The following is a 21738-nucleotide window of genomic DNA, read 5'->3' as shown; positions in this document are numbered from 1 at the left end:
CTGGGGAAGCAGGGGGGACAGGAGGCGGCACGCCCTCTCAACGCGAGCGAAGACTCGCACCCAAATGCGACCAAAGGCACACCCTTTTGCTGTCGCAGGCAAAAAGCTCACGAGGCAGCGGCTCATTGTTAAAAATACCAACTTATACAATGTCTCGTTGGATGGGTCCTTTACGCTGAGCAGGGTAATTTGATACCAGGGTTGGCAGACACCCTGGTTTAGATGGGTTGGCAGGTGAGAGGGTTATCACAGTGTCGTGCCTTATTCGACTCTGTGTATGCGTGACATACTATTCTTGTTTGAACACTCATGGCAACGAAACATCAGTTCCTAAACTAAGGTCCCACTATCAACATGCACTGGCCATTAAGATGCAACTTGAAGCTAGCCAGCATCTGTCCCAACCCTACAACTGGTGTTGAAATCTGTTCTATTGCTGTTGAGCATGGGTGTCTGCAGAATTCTGCCTTGAGGGGTGCAAAGTCGTTGCATCATGGGGGGAGAAAAAGGGGGAGGGGGTAAGGGCTCCTTTTTATTACAACTGTTGTACAAGTAAGCATTTTTTCTTTTTTAACTGGCAAAGGGTGCCTTCTTTTCTTCACAGGAAGCACCCACAACCCCACCCAAGGTGGGTCTACTTTCATCCTTCAGAGATCTGATCACCTTCTTTATGGGTGCACTGGGAGCTCTAGTAACTCTCGGAGTTCGCAGAATGAGTGTTTTAGCGTGCTCTCTAAGCGGCAGAAGGCAACGCAAGGTTTGCAGATTGGGCGAAGGGGTCGATGGGGCCACTCACCTTGAGCACGATGTCCCCCTCCTGCACAGCGCCATCCCGATCGGCCAGGGACCTGCTGCACACCTCCTTGACAAAGATGCGGCAGCCCAGCACAATGCCAAAGTCTGCACACAACAGGAGGGGAGACCCAGTAGCCATTGTATCTTGTAACGTGGCACACTTCAAGCCGCACCCATCACATGCCTCAACTAAACCACAACCTAATGCCAAACATTCTGTGATAAATTTTTCTTAATGCCTATAAGTTATCTTAGTCCATTTTCAAGCTACCTTTTGCTGAACTTTATCATCTTTATTCTACACAAACATAGTTTTCCTCCACACGGCTCTGGTCTGTATTTTAAATGCGAAAATTGAAAGTGGGATTACTGCTGTTATTAGCGTGCACAGTGATAAAAATCAACAAAGCAGGAATTACCCAGAAATTATTTAAGGAAATGCCCTCACACTACAGCAGAGTACTGCTCAGAATAACACGATGCGCTATGCGAATACATGGGGGAAGGGGTGATTTTTTTTTTTCATTCAAGAGATGGTTTCTGTATCAAAAACCCAGAAGACTGAAGGAAGCATATGGGTCTGCAGAAGTGATTAGTGGGTCTTTTATATTACTATCGCGTGTGCGCTAACAGGCAACCAGCAGCTGCAAAAATTTCTCATCAAATGCTTTCGTCGCGATTTCGACAAAACGGGCCCCTCTTGTACACGACGAGAGGGCAGGGACAAGGGCAACAGGCCCTGGAGTGGAGCCACAGTGAGCAGCAGCCCTCCCACTCTGCACACCGCATGCAAGCAAGGAGGCACCCACCTTCCTTCTTCTTTGCCCTCGTCAGGGTCACCCGCAAAGACTCCGTGTGGCCCACAATCACGCGTCGCTTCACCACCTGCACACACAGGGGATCAGGGATCAGGGTGTGCAGCCCCAGAAGAAGGAACTGACTCTGCACACGCCACTCGAGCTCAGTGACGGCTGATTCCAGAGAACGGTCCCTCATGTGGTAGGAAATACAAGAGTGTTTACTTACATGAGATGTTTCTCAAAGTTGGAAGTCTAATTTCCAGTTTCTTTTTTTTTCCCCTTGTTTCAGCTCGCTCAACACAAAGAAATAGTTTTAGACACCTCCTCTAAGACTGACATCCAACCTCGGTCTTCTGCAGAAAAAAATAATCCATCCTCTTAGCGACCTTCTCTCCTAAATTGCAAGGAAAGCCGTGTTGCGGAAAGGTAAATGGCGAAGAGAAAATGTCCGAAAAAGTATAAAACGCAAACTGTAAGTCAGCCTTTAAAAAGTGCTGATATAGGATAGTTATTTACAGAAAAGGAAGCAACTGCAATGGTATTTCCTCTTAGAGTTACTCTGTAAAAAACTAGCAGTAACTAACTAGTTACAGTTACAAAATACTGATAAAAAGAACTAGTTACCTGTAATGCGCTACTAGTAACTAGCTACTGCCAAAGACTGGTTATGATGAGATGTGACATACCTAGTGTGGCAGTGCATGTTCCAAAATACACCCGACCTAACCTCAGAAAATGTTGTCAAGTTGGTTTGTGAATTATGTTATTCGGTCAGCACTGCACTGATTACATCGTGAGCCCTAGCTCATGCACATGTTAGTTGGCCAGAACAGAAGGTGCCTTACTCGTATCCCTAACTTGCTGTGACAAACTATTGAGACACAACTTTCCCTCTGCCCCGTACACAAAATATGCAAAGCCTACACCAAAGCCTACATCAGAGCCTACACAGGGGACTCACCCTGTCAGCGATGGCTAAACAAGATTCCCAATTGAAGAGCTTGGAATTTTTTTGTCGAAAGAGATAAAACAGGACCATTTTAGCACAGTGCACCTGCTAATCTAATCCCCCCTCTACCCATGCATCTTTAATAACGGTGCACAAGACAAAAATAACTTTCAGTCTTACCAGGTTGACAGAGCGGCCGCATTCCCTGAGCACTTGGACAGCAGTGGCGTAGTCTACGTTCTCCAGCGACAGCCCGTTGGCGCTGACCACCCGGTCGTTGATCCTGGAGGAACAGGGGTCACACCCAAAGCCCACTTGAACCCGCATTCCTAAACCTCACAGTTTGATCTCAAACACAAAGTGAGAAAAGTCCGAGATAAAGTTTCGCTGAGGGCAAAATGTTTACCATGGATGCCACCTGTTTCTTCAGAGAATCGGTGTTGCAAATTTCCGACTTTCAGAACAAAGACCTCACTGCAATCTGTAACGTTTGCAGAGTGTGCCGAAAATAGAATGGACTTCCTATATGTGGTAAGAGTACACCAGCACATTAATCAGTTTTCGAGCTAACAACAAAACATTTTAAGATCACGTGTGCCTTTTGCTGCCTGCACATTTACTGCCGCAAGAAACACGTTTACACACATGGAACAATGTGTGCCATGGTTTGGCCCTAAGCCCAGATTGTTATGAAAAGCACCGGCCTAGGAACACTGAAAACAACATAACTTTTCTCCAAGCACAAAAGGTGGGCTTTTCACTAATGTTCAAAGTGTTTACCAACAAAATACACTTGCTTTCTTCACTAAGGATGAGTAAATTCAGAGATTTTTTTATTTCAACCTATTCCCGTGTATGCCTGCTGCAGGGTAGGAGTAAAGTATTAATAGAAAATGTACTGCAAGAAAAGGTGGGAGGAATGGCCTAGTTAGGAGGCCTGGCATTGTGTAGCAGGATATCACGGTAAGGAAAGTATTGCAATTTCAATTTGCTAATGTGGCGTGGCTGGTGTTCCTGTTCAAAACAATTTAAATGAATTGAACTTTCACCAGCAAAAACATTGTTGCCTTCAGGGGCCACACAATGTATCGTACTCTTTGGAAAGTACAATGTGCAGCAGTTCAGTTCTAACTTCTCACGTGCTGACATTGATAACAATTTCAAAGTACGATTGGTTTTTTAGGGGCCACTTCAGTGGCTGATTTAACTACGTCGCTGGAAGGTAATTTGTAGGTTTCACAAGAGTACTCCCTGTTGTGTTTTCAATTACTGAAGTGACTGTTGTCAATGGAACTGATATGTTTGTCACCTTGACCTGGTAGTCTGAAGCTACAAACCCCGCTGACTGCTGTGTCAAGTGTTCCTCTAAACACCTGTTCGGATGGCTTCAAATGCCCCAAAACTTGCATGCTCAGAAACGGCGGGAGAGCGCTGTTTCAAACAGCCGCGCAAATACGCACTGGAGCTTCCCTTCGGCAGGCCCAGCTCGAAGCACATCCGAGATGACGATGGATGGCTCGCCGCTTGTGAAGTGCGGGTTGTCCCGACCCCCACTGACGGCGATGCCAAACCCGTACCCCGGCACCTGCAGTACACCGGGGAGCATTGTGACGCTTCAGCTGTCCGTGACACCGAACGCCGTCCACGACACCGAATGCCACTCACCCGTCCCAATGTGACATGGTGGTGCTCCCAGCGGGCCCGCTCTCCAGCGCCCTGCAGCAGCAAACACAACGCACTCCTCAGCTCCTCCACAGGGTTGGCACTGACCATGCAACCTTGTTGCCATCACTCTTGACGATCAGTAAGAAAAATACAGGCTGAAATCACCTCCAATTAAGGTCTTTGAATGCGAAGCATTTCATGGTTTGAATGAATTGCTGTGAGTAGAGAATGTGCATGCATGCTGCACTTCCTACACTAACGGCGGCTGTTATGACGTATTCGAGCACACTTGCGGTGGAAGCGGAGGGGGAGGAGCAAATGAGAAGGGGACTGAGACAATGAGTTTGGCAAGTACACTAAAAAGGATCACATACGGGTTGTAGAAAGAAGAATGACAAGCAATGTGTGATAGGGTGCGTGACAAGAAGAACTGCAAGGAAAGAGATGATAAGCGCCGGAAAAATAGATGTCCCAACTTCCCTGACATTTTTTCCCATTCCCTGACATTTTTTTTGTCAGTGTTTATACAAGTCAGATATATGCACCACAACAACCCTTCTTCCATTGAAGAAGTGACAAGGACACCAACCACAAGGAAAAAAAAATATCATGGCGTTTCATGAACAAGGCTCCAGTTCGGTGGGCCGAAACTTCATATTTTTTTCTCTTGTGGTTGGCATCTTTCCGACCAGACGGGCGCCTGTGAAGCCTTGATCTAACACTTCTTCCAGTATTGATATAAGGCCATGCATTATCAGGGTTGCAACAACAAAGACCTCCAGCTAAGGTATTCTGCCAGGGCTTGTCTCCTCCTAGATGGAGGATTGTAGGAGGAGTGGTTTCAATCATGGCTGCATTGTCACACTCTGTGCCTCCTCCTTTTACCACTGAAATCAGATAACATCCCTGAAATTTAACGAAGTACACAAGGATGTCTAAAGGGAATGACAGGATTCATGTCCGCACTTGTGAAAATTGGACGCTGAGTGACCTTCAACCCTGGCCCCCAGACTATAGCCCTAAAGAAGAATGCACCGCACATTGCAAGGCACAATTAAAACAATGGAAGGACCTCCCTCTTTTTCGCCGCAACCTTCCCCCTCCATACCTTGACCTTATACACAAAAAAGGCACATACATTCAACAGACCCCAACGATTCCTCCCCGATGGGTTGTGGTGAACCACCACACTATGGCTTAACCTGGCAAGTCCCACGGCAAGGTCAGTGACACCTACCCTGACGTCAAACATACTTACCGGTCTTGTCCTTGGGCTAGGTGATCCCCCCCTCTCTCCACATCCACACCTTCTATCACCGCATTATCCCTACACCCAAAAGAACTGGACCCCTCTCCCACCGCGCCTTCACCCTGCTCCCTGCCCCCATGCAGGACCTTCGAGCATCTTTGGCACCCATTTACGCCCCTGCCCGACCCACCGGAACTCTGCTTTTGACAAGTTGAACATCAGTTGGTTCCCTCTCCCCCACCCTCCACACTTGGACAGTCTTAAAACAAAAAAACACGCACCCCTCCACCTGACGATGACAATGATTGAATGTGAAGCTTTCTCGCGATGGATTCTTTGGTCGGCCAATCCCACGCTGTGAGTATGTGCCACTCAGGAGGTACGCACCACTTTTTTAGAATACCCACAGCGACTCTCGGGAGTGCACTTCGTAGGCCTAACATTTGGTCTTGGGGTGTACGGCGCGAATCGGTACCTGCTGCTTGGCGTTCGCTTCGAACACGTCGAAATAAACAAATCGGATAGACACTGGCTTCATAACACGAGGGAGTCAGGTTTGGTACTGGCCAGGGGAAACGTTTTTTTTCTTTCACTTCACCCACAATCACTAATCATCATTGTCAGAGAAAGTTGGATTTCCTGCAGGGTGTATTGGCATACAAGAGCACTTTAAAAGAACCATTACCGTGGCCACCTTTGCCGATGCAGAATACTGGCAAAAAGCTAGGTGTAAGCCATCATAATGGTCGCCTTCATCTTTTTGTTCAGTGTTCAGAATGGTGTAACATTGCAAGTGATGCATTGCCTTGCTCTGCAACATCTGGCAGTCAATTCTGACCTAAGCCAATTGTGACACACCGTCCATAATCCTCTGCCAACTTCTTTTTTTGTTCTTATCAGTTGCTCAGTGCACTGATTATAAAACTATCTCATTAAATAGCTTACTCAATGGCAATTGCATGCATCCTTTGGTGAGAGATGGTAATCTGTTCCCTGACTGCACCAGCATACACACCACATAAAATTATGCTAGAAAGTTCTTTATCAACATAACATAGTTATTTAATAATGCTTGGTACATGCAGTACAAGGCATGATTGGGGAATGTGGCTTTTCGAACAACTTTTTTACACCAGACTTGTACTTAAAAGTGGGCTCGCCTGCCCGTACCGATTACACCAGGTGAATCCACTGCAATAAAGATCTAAAGCATTTGAGGTGAAGGTTTGCTTTTCTTCAATGTAAACTAATGTTGACGTATGTGCTAACAACTCCACTGAACACATGAGCAGACAATAAAAAGTGTTGATGTGAGTTGCAGGGCTGTAGTTTCCACCAATTGACTTTTCCTCCATGACTGAAGCAAGCAGTATCTTCCTTCTCGAAATTTCTCCCCCACCTTTCATCCCCCCCCCCCTTTTTGGACGCCAGCATTTCTTAAAAATAAGTCATTTTGAATGCGTTCTCCGTATAATGAGAGACAAACAAAAGCTAGCATCCAGGCAAACCGCGTTCCATAAAATCGCGCACCCGACCAAGTGACTAGGATGCAAACATGCTGTTTCCTGTGCCACGGCCCACGCCCAAGCACAGGTATGCGTAACTGATACCACGACGCCAACCTGCGCTTTGCTGCTTTTCCCGCTATCAAATTTTCAACAAGATTACGGAGCTACACGAATAACTTTGCGGGGCCCAGACACGTCAAATAAACTTCGCTTCGCTTTCTTTTTGCCCAGGCGTGCGGTTCGCGCTACGCCATCTACGCCACGTGACAAAAACATGGGGTCAGAGGGCACCACATGACAGGGCGCTGTGCTAACATTCCAGCTGCCCGGCGTCTTCGAACCGTCTCGGTCACCCGAAATGTAAAAAGCCCACGAACATAATGCCGGTGCACCGAAAATTTCGGCGCGCAACTGGCACCACACAAAATAGGCGATCGGGCAGAATTTCCGCAAGGTGCATATCAATGAGACCATTTTCTCCTCGATGGCAAGTCTGGGCTCGCCTTCCCACGTCTTCTGGGGGAAAAGCTCGTTTACGATGTGCGTCCGAAAGTAGCAGAGTCGGGATTACGGCTCCATACGAACTCTGTACAAAACACGCGGAGTCCCATCCCACGTCCGTGCGTACAGCGTAGAGAAACTATGCCTACGGTGTGCGACTCGCAAGCATGTGCCAGTTCATTAACATCACGGTTCAGCAGTCTGCGTGCACCGCCCAGCACGTCAGGCAGGCCAGCCAGCTGGCGTATGCCGTGGCTGCGCTATTTGTAAAGCAAGGGCGTACGCGCACCGCCGGTAAACCGCGGTGATGGGCGCGACGCGGGGCGCAAACTATCGGTACGGACCATCAGTGCGGACCGCGAACAAAAGATCCTTATTACTGCGGTATGCGACATTGGGGCCATCTATCGCGACGTCAGCCAACTCGGAGAAGGCACGCTGGGGAGGGCAACGCACCGACCTGTTCGAGCGGAGCAACGCTGTTCTTGTCCATGGCGAGAAGTCCGAAGCAGAGCGTCTTCATAGGGACAGCACGTGCTCACACGGACACAGACACATGGGGCGCCGGGTTCAGCCACTGGGTCGGTGGCGATAAACACGGCCCGGCCGCCGTGCTGCGTGCTGTCAGCAGTGCGCGGCCGTTGCCGCCGCCGCCGCCACAGGAGGCTGCCTTGGCCAATGAGGCGCCGGGGAAGTTTGAAAACGGGGCTGACGGGGCCCTCCGAGAGGGACGTGGGAAAGGAGGCCGTGGTCGCCGCAGATCCGGTCTCGCTGGTGGTGTCGGCCTTGACGCCACCGACAAGCCGCCGCGCGCGCACCTCAGCAGGCCGGCCAGTCCAAATCGGTCGCCGAAAGACTCCTCCGTAAATGACGACTTTCGAGAATCATTCATGAACTCGAGAGACCGAAAGGTAAGCACCACGTGCGCCTGAACACTGCGGTGATTATAGACGCGTTATTAGTCCGGGGCATTAAATCCAACAGTTCATGATGGAGAATGGAAATTCCTTTGACATGCCGTTGGAATCTTGAGTTTTGTGGCTTTTTTTGGTGCGCGCGCCTTTTTACCTCGACGTCGCGCTGAAATGCATGTCTTCCACGAAAAACTCCGTCACTTCAAAAGTGCCGCCTAGTTTAAAGGTGCGCCGTTTCCCTTACTGTCCACTTGGACAAGTTCGTACTACATGGTATGTAACCTCTTCAGCCCCGCGTAACATGATTCTGTACGCACGAATTTTCTCTTTGTGGTTAGCTCTCGCACGAAAAACAGGAAAAAGCCAACCAGAAAGCTGGCGATCACCACTCAAACAAACGAGGCCCTCCACTTCCACAAATCAATATGTGTGTATGCTGTCCGTTACCATATGCGACGTTGTTTGCATTGCATATTTCACTAGCAGTTGTAATATTTCGCGCTACCCCAGCATCGTCACCCGGTAGCGGTACCGCAGGCACGGCAAAAATGAACAATTAAGAGGGCAGAGTGTCTAGGGAGATGGGTGAAGTGAATTCAATTCGTCAGCACCAAATCACTCGGAATGCTAAGTATACGTGCTTGTCCGTAACGCATCGCGCGAACATTTAATTGAGCAAGCGTCTTTTGCTTCTTCCTTCCAGATAAAGGAGTACGCGCTAAAGAACTGGCAGTGCACTTGCAAACAATCTGCCAAAATTCCCGACCTTCGAAACAACGATGAAGGGAAACAACTGAGCCTATGTCGCGGCTTGACCCGAGGCAAACAAATAAAAGATTACGTATGATTCCACCACGTCTCCCTGCAGAAGAACTGACAGGCAGCCAGTGACCTAGTGTAAACGCAAGCAGGAATTTTTCATTTCTGGTGACATACCTTTGCAAACACGTAACAGTATCTTGCTATCGTATTGTCCGAGCTGAGAAAGTAGCGTTCTAGCTTTTTGACGGTAGTTTCTGCGTAACTTCTGCTCATTCGTTACACTTTACCTGTAGCACATCTTTGTGACAGCCTGTTAGAGACCGGGCTTTACTGCTGTCTCATAAAGCCGGGACTTGTAGCACGGTCTGTCGCCCCATCATGCCACAGAATCGAAATAATTTTGGTTTTCCTACCACACAAATCCGTCCCGCGCTAGGCGACTACGGATAATTGCCTAAAACGACCATTGACGGCAGTAAACGGCTCAAAATATCAAGTGAATAAGGACCGAACGGAAAGAAAAGATGTGAGGCGGAGGCAATGGAAGGTAAGAAAAGGAACGCGAGCTGCGCTGAAGTATGATGATCAAAGACGAAGAAAAATTAGAAACAGCAACGTAATGGAAGTATTTAACAATTCGTTATATAGCAAACACGCATGTGCCGTATCCAATGTGCCTGTTTATTTTGTTGCTGTTTTGGCTGCTGAAAAAAATGCTGCCGCATACGCATAGTTCGTATACCTAGGCTATAGGCTTTCTTGCGTGGCTCATTTACTGTCGTGGAAATTCACTGCACGAAACGAATTGTTGAAAATGTGCATACATGATTGCATGCAGGTAAAGAGATTTCTTCTTAAGTCCTGCCTTTGTGCATGCTTCAATGAATGTGTGTGATTGCACTTTTATCGTGCGCCGCCAAAGGAGGAGGCCTGGTGCTGTTGGGCGGCAGTTCCAAATCGGTAAATTAACGTGGGAAGGCCAACAAATACCAAGAGCAAGGCTTCACTGCTACACACCAGCGCGTCTAAAGTCGGCTTTAATGATGTACACATATGCACTAGTAGGAAGACACTTTATCAATGGGCGATATTAGCAGCTTACCACACCAAAATATTCAGGCCCTAGGGTCTTTCATTAAATGCCCCATATGACACGTGCCGCGCATTACAGAAGGACAGATTTCTGGAAGAGCTTACGCATGGAAGAGCTTACAAGGCGCAATATTTTTTTCATCGGCTTTGTCCTCTTTTGTCCTAAGTGATCACTCTGTGTAGCCCGGACCTCCCCTCTGCTGGCATTGAATAAAGTCTTTCTCTCTCTCTCTCTCTCTCACCAGATAGCACGAGCCACTGTGCTGACAAATGCATACTTTTTTTTTTTTCAGAAACGGGCTGCCTGCGGATGCAATGGTCGCTGTCATCTTAGTATCATCGGACGAGTTGGGCCGCGACGCTAATGTTTTGTCCGCAGGTCCAATAGCTTGACGTGACAACAAAAGACCATCATTCAATTTTTTTCCGCAGGTGACCTTTACAGCTGGTAGTATGCTGGCGGAATGGTTACGTTCTACACAGGACAATGATGTCCGTAGCGCTGTTCCAGATTCGCTGCCATGTGAAGTTACATGAGCCAACGCCCAAAGGTGTTCACTAGAAAGCGGGGAAAAAAAAAAAAAGAAAACTCTTCGTGTACGTGCAGCGACGGCTCGAAAAGAACACACCGGGTAGAGAACGCGCGAACTGCCGGTATGCAATCACGGACAATACCGTCGCCGTCGGCACCATGCCCGGGCCCCCGCAAAGCCCGACGCTCGCTCCTGCGGCGATCAACATCCGGGGTCCGTGCTGCGCATGCAAGCAGGAACCCAGCGCGGCCAATTCCCATCACGTGCGAGGTTGCCTCTCGCTCAACAGCATCCGCTTCTCTGGGTCCGGTTCGAACCCAGGACTATCATTCACGACCATGGACGGGTCAGGGAGACGTTAGACTCACTGCGGAGTTTTGTCTTCTGCGGTGGGGGATTTAGGCGGCCGTTAGTCTTTTTTTTTCGGTTAGGTAAACGACGTCTACCTCTCTGCCCAGGCTCCGAAACAACGAAGAAATTTCGGCAGTTGCTGGTGAGTCTACTCTCTGGTTGGTCACTGGTGACCCACAAGTTACCAGTGACCGTCCCTGGGTCGTCACTAGTTGGTTACCGGTGATGGCCCATGGGTTACCAGTCACCCACTCAAAGGTACCGTGTGGGCCACACCAGCCATGACCCAAACGTGCGACATAGAGCGGCACCAGCAGAGCAACTGGTGAGAACCGCACAGAAGTATAGCATCGGTCATCGAGCCGCGTACCTTACCGAGCATCGCACTGCTGCCTACTAAAGCCACAAGTTAAAACTAAGTGTGAAGCATTTGATAGTTTGCAAAATGTGAAACAGAACTGAGCACTATGCTCGTTACCTGACTGCTACACAAACTCAATCGTCTTCCGCCGTCATTTGCAGCCAAACCACACGGCCAATATTTACTTTCCCGCTTCGCAAGAAGTTACCCACGGCGTCTCCCGGGACTCTCTCCAACATCCCACTGTGCCGTAACGCTACAGCGACATCCTCTACCATTATCACAACCTTCGCCTTACCCTGACTCCACCCCCACCCTCGACTAACTGAGGAAGCATTCATCTGGCGTAGTTTACAAACACATCCTCCACCCTATCTATAATTCCCCATCACCCCCTCAACTTTCGCTTGTGATGAAAAACAGCGCAAAAAACACACGCACAAAAGAAGAGGGGACGCGAAAAACAGCGCAAGAAACACAGGGACAGAAGAAGAGGGCCGCGCGTTGTCCCCTCTTCTTTTCTCAGTGTGTTTTTTGCGCTGTTTTTCAGTATGAATCCCAACCTGAACCAATTAGCCCAACTTTCCACCCCACTCCACTTGTGACCCTCTCTATACTACCCACCACTGGCCCACCAACCCCACCCTTCCCCGAGCAGTGGGAGGGCCAGCTGGCCAGACCTCTTTGGACACCCGTGCCGGGGCTGCAGCCACGGCACAAGGACTTAGGCCAACCCACCCCACCGTGGGACGGCCCAACCAACGCTGTTTGCTCGATTGAAGGTTTATTCGCTGTACCACTCCAACTTCGTTTTCCTTAGCGGCCTCCGGCCATACTTTACGATTTTTGTACTGCAAGGAATTTCGCCGTCGCGCGTGAGAACAATGGTCAGTACCCCCACCCCCCACCCACTAAATTCTTGCCCTTCATACCCTTTACGTGCTCGAATGCCAAAGCGGATTCCGTAGATCATTGAGGCTTCAGTGATAGTGACCGCGCACGATATGTGCAAAAGCATCTCGCTCAGCCCCGCATGCATGGACTCGGCGAGGGACAGTTGAGTCGCGCAAAACCGTATTTTTTTCGACTCGACCACCCCATGTGTAAGCGGGCGAGGTGAGTCGAAAAGCCGACGGGGTGAGTCCGTTCGACTCGCAGGTATAGAGCCCCGGACACAAGAACTCGACGAGGGAGGGTCAAGTCGACTGGAGGGTTCGTCCCGCGTTTATACGAACCCCGTCCAAAGAATCGAGGCGTGGGGACCGGATGAGTTCCCGGACAAGGAGCTACCGCATTTGCACGATTCTAGCGCGTGCCCTTGTTTGCTAAAAGGTAGCTTTAAAATTTGTGGGCGCGTTACAATCGGGGTCAAAATCGAAATATGCTTTAAAACAGCCAGCAGCATAGCCATAGACACGATGTCCTGTCAAAATCCAAGTCAATCAAATAAGAAACAATCCGTCAACACCACGTGGGGGAATTTCGGCGCACTCATTTCTCAATGGCATGCCTTGATCAGCTGTCGCACATTTTTTCTGCTCCTGTTAGGCCATCCCGCCTAGGATTATGAAGGTCAAAGCACTTGAAATTGTAAGCAGCTTCAATGTTCCTCGTTATAGTTCTATTTCCAGCACGAGCTGAACAAGCAAGCTTATGAAGCAATTCATTTTTGGTTGCCACAGCTGCATGCGTCAAATAAAATCTCCTTCCAGGGAGGTGGTGTCATGTTTTTTTACATCTGCGTAGTAGAGTCGGCGTCAAATTATTTTTCCCAATTTTCCTGCGCCCAGTTACCCGCGCGTTGCGATCGGGGGTGCGTTAGAATTCTGAAAATACGGTATTCAGCTCCTCCCGACCCGCCAAATCAGCCCGACGAGCGAGTCAACCCACCTCCTGCCTGCGAGTTGAACGGACTCGCCGCGACGGCGTTTCGACAAAAAGAAATACACGAATAAAAAATAAAAAAACCGTTTTAGGGGCGAAGCCCCTTAGGAGCTCGGGCTGTCGGCGTCTCCTGTCGTCATCGTCTTTTGTAGTCACGGTACAAAAACACCGGAACACTCGTTTTTTAACGCCTCAAACTAGAACGTAACACGTACTAAAAGAAAAGTATAAATGGATAGACGGGTTATAATTTCTGTTGCACTCAAGTACCCGACGGCTCTCGACGCTAGGCTTGATCGGGTAGGGTGGTCGGTCGAAGCAAGAAAAGGCATACTTCCCTGGTGCCGGCACCTCGTTGATCACCGAGGACGCGCCTCCAGGGCGAGGAATGGTCATTGCACTGCGCCTGCGTTGACCCCTGCCACTATCACAAACTGGGGCATGCAAATTGCTTAAATCCGGTTCAAAGCAATAGAGGGCGCCACCGCCTCAGCAAGCGCGCGATTGTCCCTCCCACCGGCGCTCAATCAGCGCGCGCTGCGTGGCAAGAGAGCGACTTACAATTTTTGAGTACACTTTACTCCGCATGCTTCGCACCTCCTCAGGTTTCACGTTAGTGGAGATTGAGTGAACTTTTATTTTCCCCTGATTTGTCGCTTAGCCGTCGGTCAGGAGCCCTTGGTCCCTGACGGCGGTCGTGGCCATCTGGACGTGCCGGGTCTGGATACCCGGGTCGGTGCTGGGTATAGCGCGGTCTCCCACTGCTTCTTGTAGGCTGTCCTGCCTTACTGTTTTGCGGGTCATTTCTCCGGAGAGAGCAGCACCATATCATGTGATGGAGATCAGCCCTGTCACCGCACGCCTTGCAGTTTCTCCCTCTTCGAGTAAAAGTAAAAACGGGGCTTAGGTTGACTTAGAGCCACTAAATAAGCCTGATCTAGTGGCTCTGGGTTGACTCGCTCGTCGGGCTTAGTCGGCGCGCCGCGAAGAGCTGAATAGCACCTTTTCCGGGAACCCTTCCCGTTCCGTCACTTCGATTGTTTGGGTGGAGTTCATATAAACGCGGGAGGGGTCGAGGTAAGCTGTACCCACCAGTCGATTCAACCCTCCAAAGCGGCCCTGCAACGCTTCTGATGAACGCCTTCTCTCTTTCCTTCGCGCATGGAAGCACTGTGAAAGCTATAGTTATCGCCCCCAGGGAGCGACACTGCATGATTTGCTCGCCGCAGCAGACCCGTCTTCCGTTTTTGCTTTGCTTTTGTGGCTTTTTAAACACGGAAGTGTTTTATTCCGGGATTCACGAAGATTTCGCTGTCGTCATATCCGTCATGGAAGTGACGCCAGTTAACAAAAGCAAGCGGCCTGTAAAGGGTGCACCCCTGCACACAGGGTCTTCTTGCGGGGAAGCAACCATTAGTACTAAAGAGTACTTTATACTTAGGGTTGTTTGTCTTCGGGTTTTATATTTTAATATGAAAGTGTTTTATGCTGCGATACCCCAAGATACAGTGTAGCCCACTTATAGCGAACCCGGTTTTAACGAAATAGCGGCTATAACGAACAAATCTTCGTTTCCCGTTACCATTGGTATACATAGATTTTCTGTCCAGATATAGCGAAAAGCGGATATAACGAAGTGATTTCGGTTTCCCGTTGTGTTCGTTATAAGCGGGCTCGCCTATCACTGACGTCATATCCGTGCGGAAATGACGCCAGTACACCTTTGCCGAAGCGACATGCCAGCAGGACGTCGCCCGCCAAGCAGACTCACAAGACAGCCGCCAACCCGCAAATCATGCTCAGCTGCAGATTTCGCTGCACATTTCACTTTCGTGTTTTACTGATTCCTATGACAGAGGAATCAACCACAGTTCTTTTTTTTTGTCTGAAGCGACACTCGAAAGCGCTTATTGGTGCAGCCGAAAAGAAGCCGGCCAATAATAGCTCCTTCATTGCTGTAATGACGTAATTTGAGCGCTTAAAGAATGAAAAAAACAGGGAAAGAAAGAAAACTTTTTTGAGCAAGTTTTTAAGTTGCCTGATGGGCATAAAGCAGTAATTTTGGGGCTGGTCTACTTTGTGGACTCTTATTCTAAGTACTGGATGTGTTTGTTGACTACGTTTTGAAAGCATTTAAGGTTAAAAAAAAGTTAAAGTGTTGCAGGGTCCCTTTAATTTGACATGGAAAGCGCTGCAGTCCACGCACAGCTGAGCGATTCTGGTAACAACGTCGGCGGCGAGTCGATGATTCTGAGTATCACTTTACAACGCAGTTCATCACGTTACAGCAGTGGCGATCAACCGGCGACCTGCTTCACTGTTCAGATGTTCAACGATGTATGCGCGTGACGCTACTGCCAGGCATTCGTTTCTCGCCTCGCTTCACGCCCATCGTGCACGCCTCGACACGCACGTATGGCTTTCGCGTCGCAGTTTTCAAATTCGAAATGCAGTTTTTAAGGAGTCAAACAAAGGACTACTTCCTCACGGTGCGTGGCCACTGACCATTCTGGTTGCAGTTTAACGCAGGTACCCTTTCCAGAAGAACTAACGGTGTCCGCTGCCACGGAAGACCGCGATAATTCTCCGTTTTTTTTTTTTATTCCCTTTATAGTCAAAGGTTTTTGCACTTCCATTGTGCCCTCACAGCGAGCATGCAACGCCCAAAAATGCAATACGTTGTGGAATATGTTTGCCTTCCGCTTCATCGCGTCTTTTTTTCCCCAAAATCGTACGTCTGCAGTCTAGTACCTAGCGGCGACGTTCATGGGACGAGGCGAATTATCTACCACGTCCGCCACCTGTGAAGGGTGGATAACAGCACTGAATTGCGCCTGCCGCTCACCTTGCGATGGTGCCTGGTACCTCTCCGAGCCATGGATGTGCGCTGTGTCCGTCGCTGTCCGCGGCTGCAGGGCGGCTGACCGCCGCAGCAGCTGCTTTCCCTCACGCTCCGGCTAAGAGCTGACACTCGATGCCGGTGTGGCCCCCAGCCTCAGCAAGAACGGGCTGCTGCGGTGACGTCGCAAATACGCACAGTGGTCGTGCGTACGGTGCTGCGTGGGCGGCGAAGACCTCCCCTTTCTTGTCGACGTTTAGTGTACACTTACATGAAGGAACCGGAGAATGTGCACACAAGGGTCAAGGCGAGTAGCAAAACTTGCCTGATTGTACCTAAAGCGGGAACTTCTTATCCGAGTGTACCCTAGCTCAGTGATCTCCTGACAAATCCCAATACTCACGATATTTATCAATCGGTGTTTTTTTTATGTATCTAGATGTTTATCAGCACCAATTGGGATTCCATATGGGGAGGGAGGGGTGAGCGGAGAATCAGCAAAAATAAAAGAAGGGGAAGAACATAAGGACAGAAAAAAATAAAAACAACAAATCAATTCAAAATTAAAATCAAGAACTTCAGGGTGCAGTGTATGGACGTGTACTCTCCATAGCATTCCGACTGTTTCTATTTTTGTTTTTCTTCAGGCGCTCTGCAGAATGGCTGTTAGTTGGGAGTGAGAGCACGTATGCGCTTGGTGTATCGTTTGTGAACGAAAAAAATTTACTTATTTGATGAGAGGCGTTCTCAACTTGACCTTGACCGCAGCGGACCGCCAAGTCACCATCCAAACACGTGACACATGGAATTATTCGATAGGAGTTACGCCGTTGAGAGCAGTCGCGCCTTTTAGTTAGGCCATATCTGAAATCCCTATAGTACTGTGTGGGCGTCCAACGAGGTCCACGTGTATGATGATGATGATTGTCGTTTTTCTTTTGCGCAAGCCAGCAAAGAACAACGAGCGCCAGACAAAAAGTTTAAAAAATTTGCGTCCGCGTGGAGACAAACAGATTTCAGAATGACCTTACCGGCGGGCAGACGAGGCAGAGCGGTACGCGGTAAGTACTGTATTTGCACCATTTTAACGCGCACCTTTTTTTTTTTTTGGCAAAGGTAATATTTGCGTGTGCGTTTACAACCAGGCTCAAAACCGAAATCAGCTTTCAACGTTCACCGCTTTAGTTGCACTGCCAGCAGGAGCTGGATGAGCAAGTTTATGAAGCACATGGAATTTTTGCTGCCACAGTTGCGGGCGTCAAATAAAATGTCATATCTCTTACATCTGCGTGGTAGAATCGGCTTCAAATTATTTTTTTCGAATTTTCATCAGTAAACTTACCTCCGTGTTACAATTGGAAGCGCGTTAAAATCGTGCAAATTCGGTACTACTACCGGCTGAAGACAGGGTAGTGCCCCGATCAGAGGCCGGTTCATTCTGGAGAAGGAGCGACGTGAAGTTTCACGTTAGGCCTCATTCACACAGCCGTCACCTTCTCCGTCACGGCACCGTCACGTCAAAAAAATTACGCCAACCCTGGTGTGATGCGACGCTGAGGGGGGTTCAAGCGCAAGCAAAGAGCAACCGTCGACCGAAAGGCCGCCCGAAGGAGAGGAGACCGCGGAGAGAGAGAGTACTGCACATGCGCAGCACCGCGCGCAGCGCCGCCCACCGGCGGAGTGAAAGCGCGCTGGGCCGCACACCCGCAGATGTTGAGAGAGAGTGTTCGCTCTACCTGGGCACGCGCCGCCGCCAGTGCGTCTGCCGCGGCTATGACGCAACACAATTCAACACAATCCACTTTAATCCAATCCAAGTCAAGCCAATCCAATCGAATCCAATCCAATGCCCCTCGCGAGAGAGTGTTCGCTATCGGAGAGGAGAGGGGGAGAGTGGCTGCGGACAAGAACAACGGACGCACGCAGGAAGGACACGGCCGCCGACAAGAGATGCTCTCAGCGTCGCATCTAAAAACTGCGACGGAGACGTGACGGAGTACTGTTCGTAGTAACTTCGTACTCTCTCCGTCAGAGTACAGGATCGTTTGCCTAGTGATCAGTCTAGCCTAAAATTGAGCGTGCCTAATCTGAAAAGTAAAGAAAATGTCGTATTACGATACAAGGCGACTAGATTGGTGTAATGCAAAAATAAATAATGGCTTAGATTTTTACTTTGCAAACCGTGTGCTCACTTTTCGCTTAATTTAGACATAAAAATTTAACTTTCCTGATTGGCTGGTTTACCGCGGGGCGTGGTCCCGTCGCGTTGATGGAACGGAAACGTATACAGAGCTCGGCTTCCCGTCGCCGTCGCACCGTCTTCGGCGAGAAATCGCCCGAGAAACCGTCGCCCATGACAGAAGACGGTGACGTGACGGTGACGTGACGGGGTGAAAAACGGCTGAGTGAGTGATGCCTGCCGAAGCAATTAATTCGCGCCGTGTCTCGTGGTGAAGAGTGCGCCTGTGTCAGATGCATGCCGTCGGTTCCTGTACAGGCTAAAGGCACGTCCGACCACGCACATTCGCCAACAAGGACGAAGCACGGCAGCTGAAGAATGCATTGCAGAACCAAAGGGCAAAGAAAGAAAAGCGAAGAAAGAGCCGCATACACGATGTAGCAGTAAGGAAGTCTTTGATAGGCATCGCCAGGGGAAGCCACGACGTCTTCGCATTCACGGGAGCAGACTTGAGTGTCCCGGGGAAAATTATAGGATATGCATATATTTAACCCTTGAGGTTAAACGTGTCTAGGGACTAAAAGAGGGTTAAACGTGCTTTACAGCAAAGCTGTAGGATATGGCTCATATGCGGGATTTTATGGCGTCCGCGGGGAAAAACGCAATGTGGGAAGGTCAGCTTACAAAGGCCACGCCCCCCAAGGGCTGGGGCTGTCGGCGTCTCATGTCGTCGCCGTAAGCTTCCTCTCATGTAGACACGGTACCAAAACACCAGGAAACTTGTTTACGCCTCGCTCTAGAACATAACGCGTACCAAAGAAAAGAAAACGGGACACTTGTTTACGCCTCGAGTTAGAGAGGCTTCGTGCTTCAAAGACAGGAGACTTTACAGCAAATCTGTATACCCCTACCCCAAACGGTTTCATCTCCGTTGGCAAAAACGCCAAGGCGCCAAGAATACACTTACACGTTGCATGCTTCGCCCCTCCCCAGGTTTCCCGTTAGTGAAGATGGCTCGGGATTTTTTTTTTTTATGCAAGACAGCTTCTATTGCTTCGGGAAAATGTCTTCCCAGCATTGCAGTTGTGTTTGGAAGTGTATCCGACTTTAAAGTGATAGGGGCAAGTTTGGACAGCTTGCAAAGACGAAGCCTACACCAAAAAGGTCCTGGCTGATTCCACGAGAGATCGAAAATGCGTGTACACGCATTTTTTATTTTTTTATTTTTATCATTTTTACGAGCAGTGCGCAAGCCAGGGAATAGTCCAAAATGGCAGCATCTCCACTAGGTGGATGATGGCGAGGGTTCGGAGTACGGGGACTCGAAATTACATCCAAGTTGCACCCCCAGTGACATCCTATTTGCACCCCGACCGTGATTCGATTTGAGCCGTGAGTTGCACCTTGATTATTCCCTAAATGAAACGGCAACTCACGGCTCAAATCGAATTTCGCTTGTTGGTGGTGTGCGCACGGATGGACGCAGACGGACACTGGGAGGTCCTAAGGTATACTCGGCACCGTTACAGGCGAGGGAGTAAGTCGTTTGACTCTCGGGTACTAACTCACAGTCGTAACCCAATGGGTAAGACAACTGACACTAACTCTGTCTGGTCTACCAGACATAGGCTCGAATCCTGCCGGTGCCTGTGGGGTTTTTTGCGATTGTAAATGATGTGCGCACGGACGCGGGCGGCCATTGTAAGGTACTCCGCACCTAAAAGTGCAATCCTTTTTCCTCTAACGTGAGTGCTTCGCGAAAAAAAAATTGCAAACATCCCAACCCAATCCCATCACCTACATTGGAGCGGTGGGAGCACAGGCTGACCAGCTTCCAGCTCGAGGATCAGGAGTACCTGATCTCCCGGGCGCGGGCTGCTGGGGGCCCTGAATGTGGCCTGGACTGAGGCCACCACCCACTCTCCTTTCCCCATCCCCTTTCTCTTGAAAATGAAAAACAAATTATATTCCTCCCTTCCTTCCTGCCTTCCTTCCTTCCATAGGTGGAACGGGTGACGCGCGGTTTCCGGCGGCTGCAGTTTTTTCCAAATTTGGGGCTTTGCGCACGGCAAAGTGTAACTGTTCTGACTTAAATTTCTTTGAAAACAAAAATACACCGAAATGACGAACAGTTTAAGCAAACTTTGCGTTCTGTCTTCAACAAAAAATTAAGAAAAAAATGGGGAATTTTTTTTTTTTCTAAAAGAAAAGTGACGCTCGCAAGACGCGCTTTTTGTCGAGTCTTCGCCACACGCGTAGCTGTATTAGCGCTTATTGAGTGAAGCATCACAAATAAAAATGATTAAAAACGCCGATTTCTCGTCTAGAAGGATGTAAAAGGTAGAAAATTCTTCGGTGTGGCTGCAGAAGGCGAAGAGACACTTTCTTTATTAACGCGCGAAGCCAGAAAAGCAGGGGCGGTAGCGGCTCACACGGCACGGAGTCGCGTCTTGGACGCGCGAGTTCAGGCGCCTACAATCTTGGTATGAACAAAATAATGCAACATGTTTTTTCAGCAGTGTTCTTGGCCCTTTTAAGGAGATTCGTTCCCCCAATTTCTAAAAAAAAACCTAGACTGGGTTTTTTATTTATTTTGATTTTTAAAGTTACGTATTTTTAGAACAAACACAACAGTCAATCTTATTTATATTTTCTAGACAAGCGATATTTTCCAGATATGTTTAGAACTACCTCGCCGACAGTACCTATCACTTATAAATTGGTCATTAGTGCAGATGAGCAGGTATGGGGCGTCAAAGTAAGCGGCGGTCTAACGTCTGGTTGAATTTCACCGGACGCAATGTTAGCGCGGAACTGTTTGTGATTTTGGTGTAGTTTTTGTTTTCAAACAAATTTTAGCCCGAACAATTACACCTTGCCGTGCCCGTGCGCGAAGCCCCAAATTCGGAAAAGACTGTAGCCTCCGTAAACAGCGCGTCATCCGCGCCACCATTGCATTTTTTTTTTTTCTCGCGAAGTACACACGCTAGAGGAAAACGCGGCATTGAACTTTTGGACAATTCCCTGACTTGCGCACAGCTCATAAACATATGAGAAAAAACAAAGAATGCGCTTGCACACGCATGTTCGATCTCTCGTGGAATCAGCCTCATATGGCCTTCTTATTTCGATATAAGGTTGCTATATTGTCCAGGCAAGACCTCTTTCCAGCAAGGCTAAAACTGGGGCTAGTTGGTTGTACACAGTGCTGGATCGCGCTGATTCGCGCATCATCCTGTTTCTGTGTGTTGTTCCTTTTCTGTTCAAGTCGTACATCAGCGTGATTCAGCAGTATGTCTTTTTAGCAATGCATTAGTGCTTAAAGGGAAGCCGACTTAAAAAGTTCAGTGTAGGCT

At 48.9% G+C, this 21738-nt stretch overlaps 1 protein-coding gene across 2 annotated transcripts in view; it reads right to left on the bottom strand.

The window, feature by feature from the left end:
• The window catches only part of Pyd (zonula occludens-like protein polychaetoid), a 47622-nt gene extending 31315 nt beyond the window's left edge, over positions 1-16307 (bottom strand). Inside the window, exons 1-6 of one of the 2 annotated variants that reach the window (XM_077706249.1) lie at positions 16210-16307; positions 4210-4260; positions 4005-4129; positions 2725-2827; positions 1605-1680; positions 797-900 (exon numbers count right to left, since the gene is read on the bottom strand). In XM_077706249.1, the coding sequence (XP_077562375.1) occupies positions 797-900; positions 1605-1680; positions 2725-2827; positions 4005-4129; positions 4210-4260; positions 16210-16242 (492 nt within the window). In that variant the 5' untranslated portion in view covers positions 16243-16307. Of the gene's footprint in view, positions 1-796; positions 901-1604; positions 1681-2724; positions 2828-4004; positions 4130-4209; positions 4261-7927; positions 8129-16209 lie in introns of those variants that run through there. The other variant, XM_077706248.1, reaches the window with a different exon arrangement.
• Positions 16308-21738: the final 5431 nt, after the last annotated feature.

Source organism: Haemaphysalis longicornis, unplaced genomic scaffold, assembly GCF_048455015.1.
Source record: "Haemaphysalis longicornis isolate Haplotype H1 unplaced genomic scaffold, Haemaphysalis longicornis Haplotype H1 scaffold_4, whole genome shotgun sequence".
Classification (NCBI taxonomy): domain Eukaryota; kingdom Metazoa; phylum Arthropoda; class Arachnida; order Ixodida; family Ixodidae; genus Haemaphysalis; species Haemaphysalis longicornis.
This window is presented reverse-complemented; position numbering and strand designations above follow the sequence as displayed.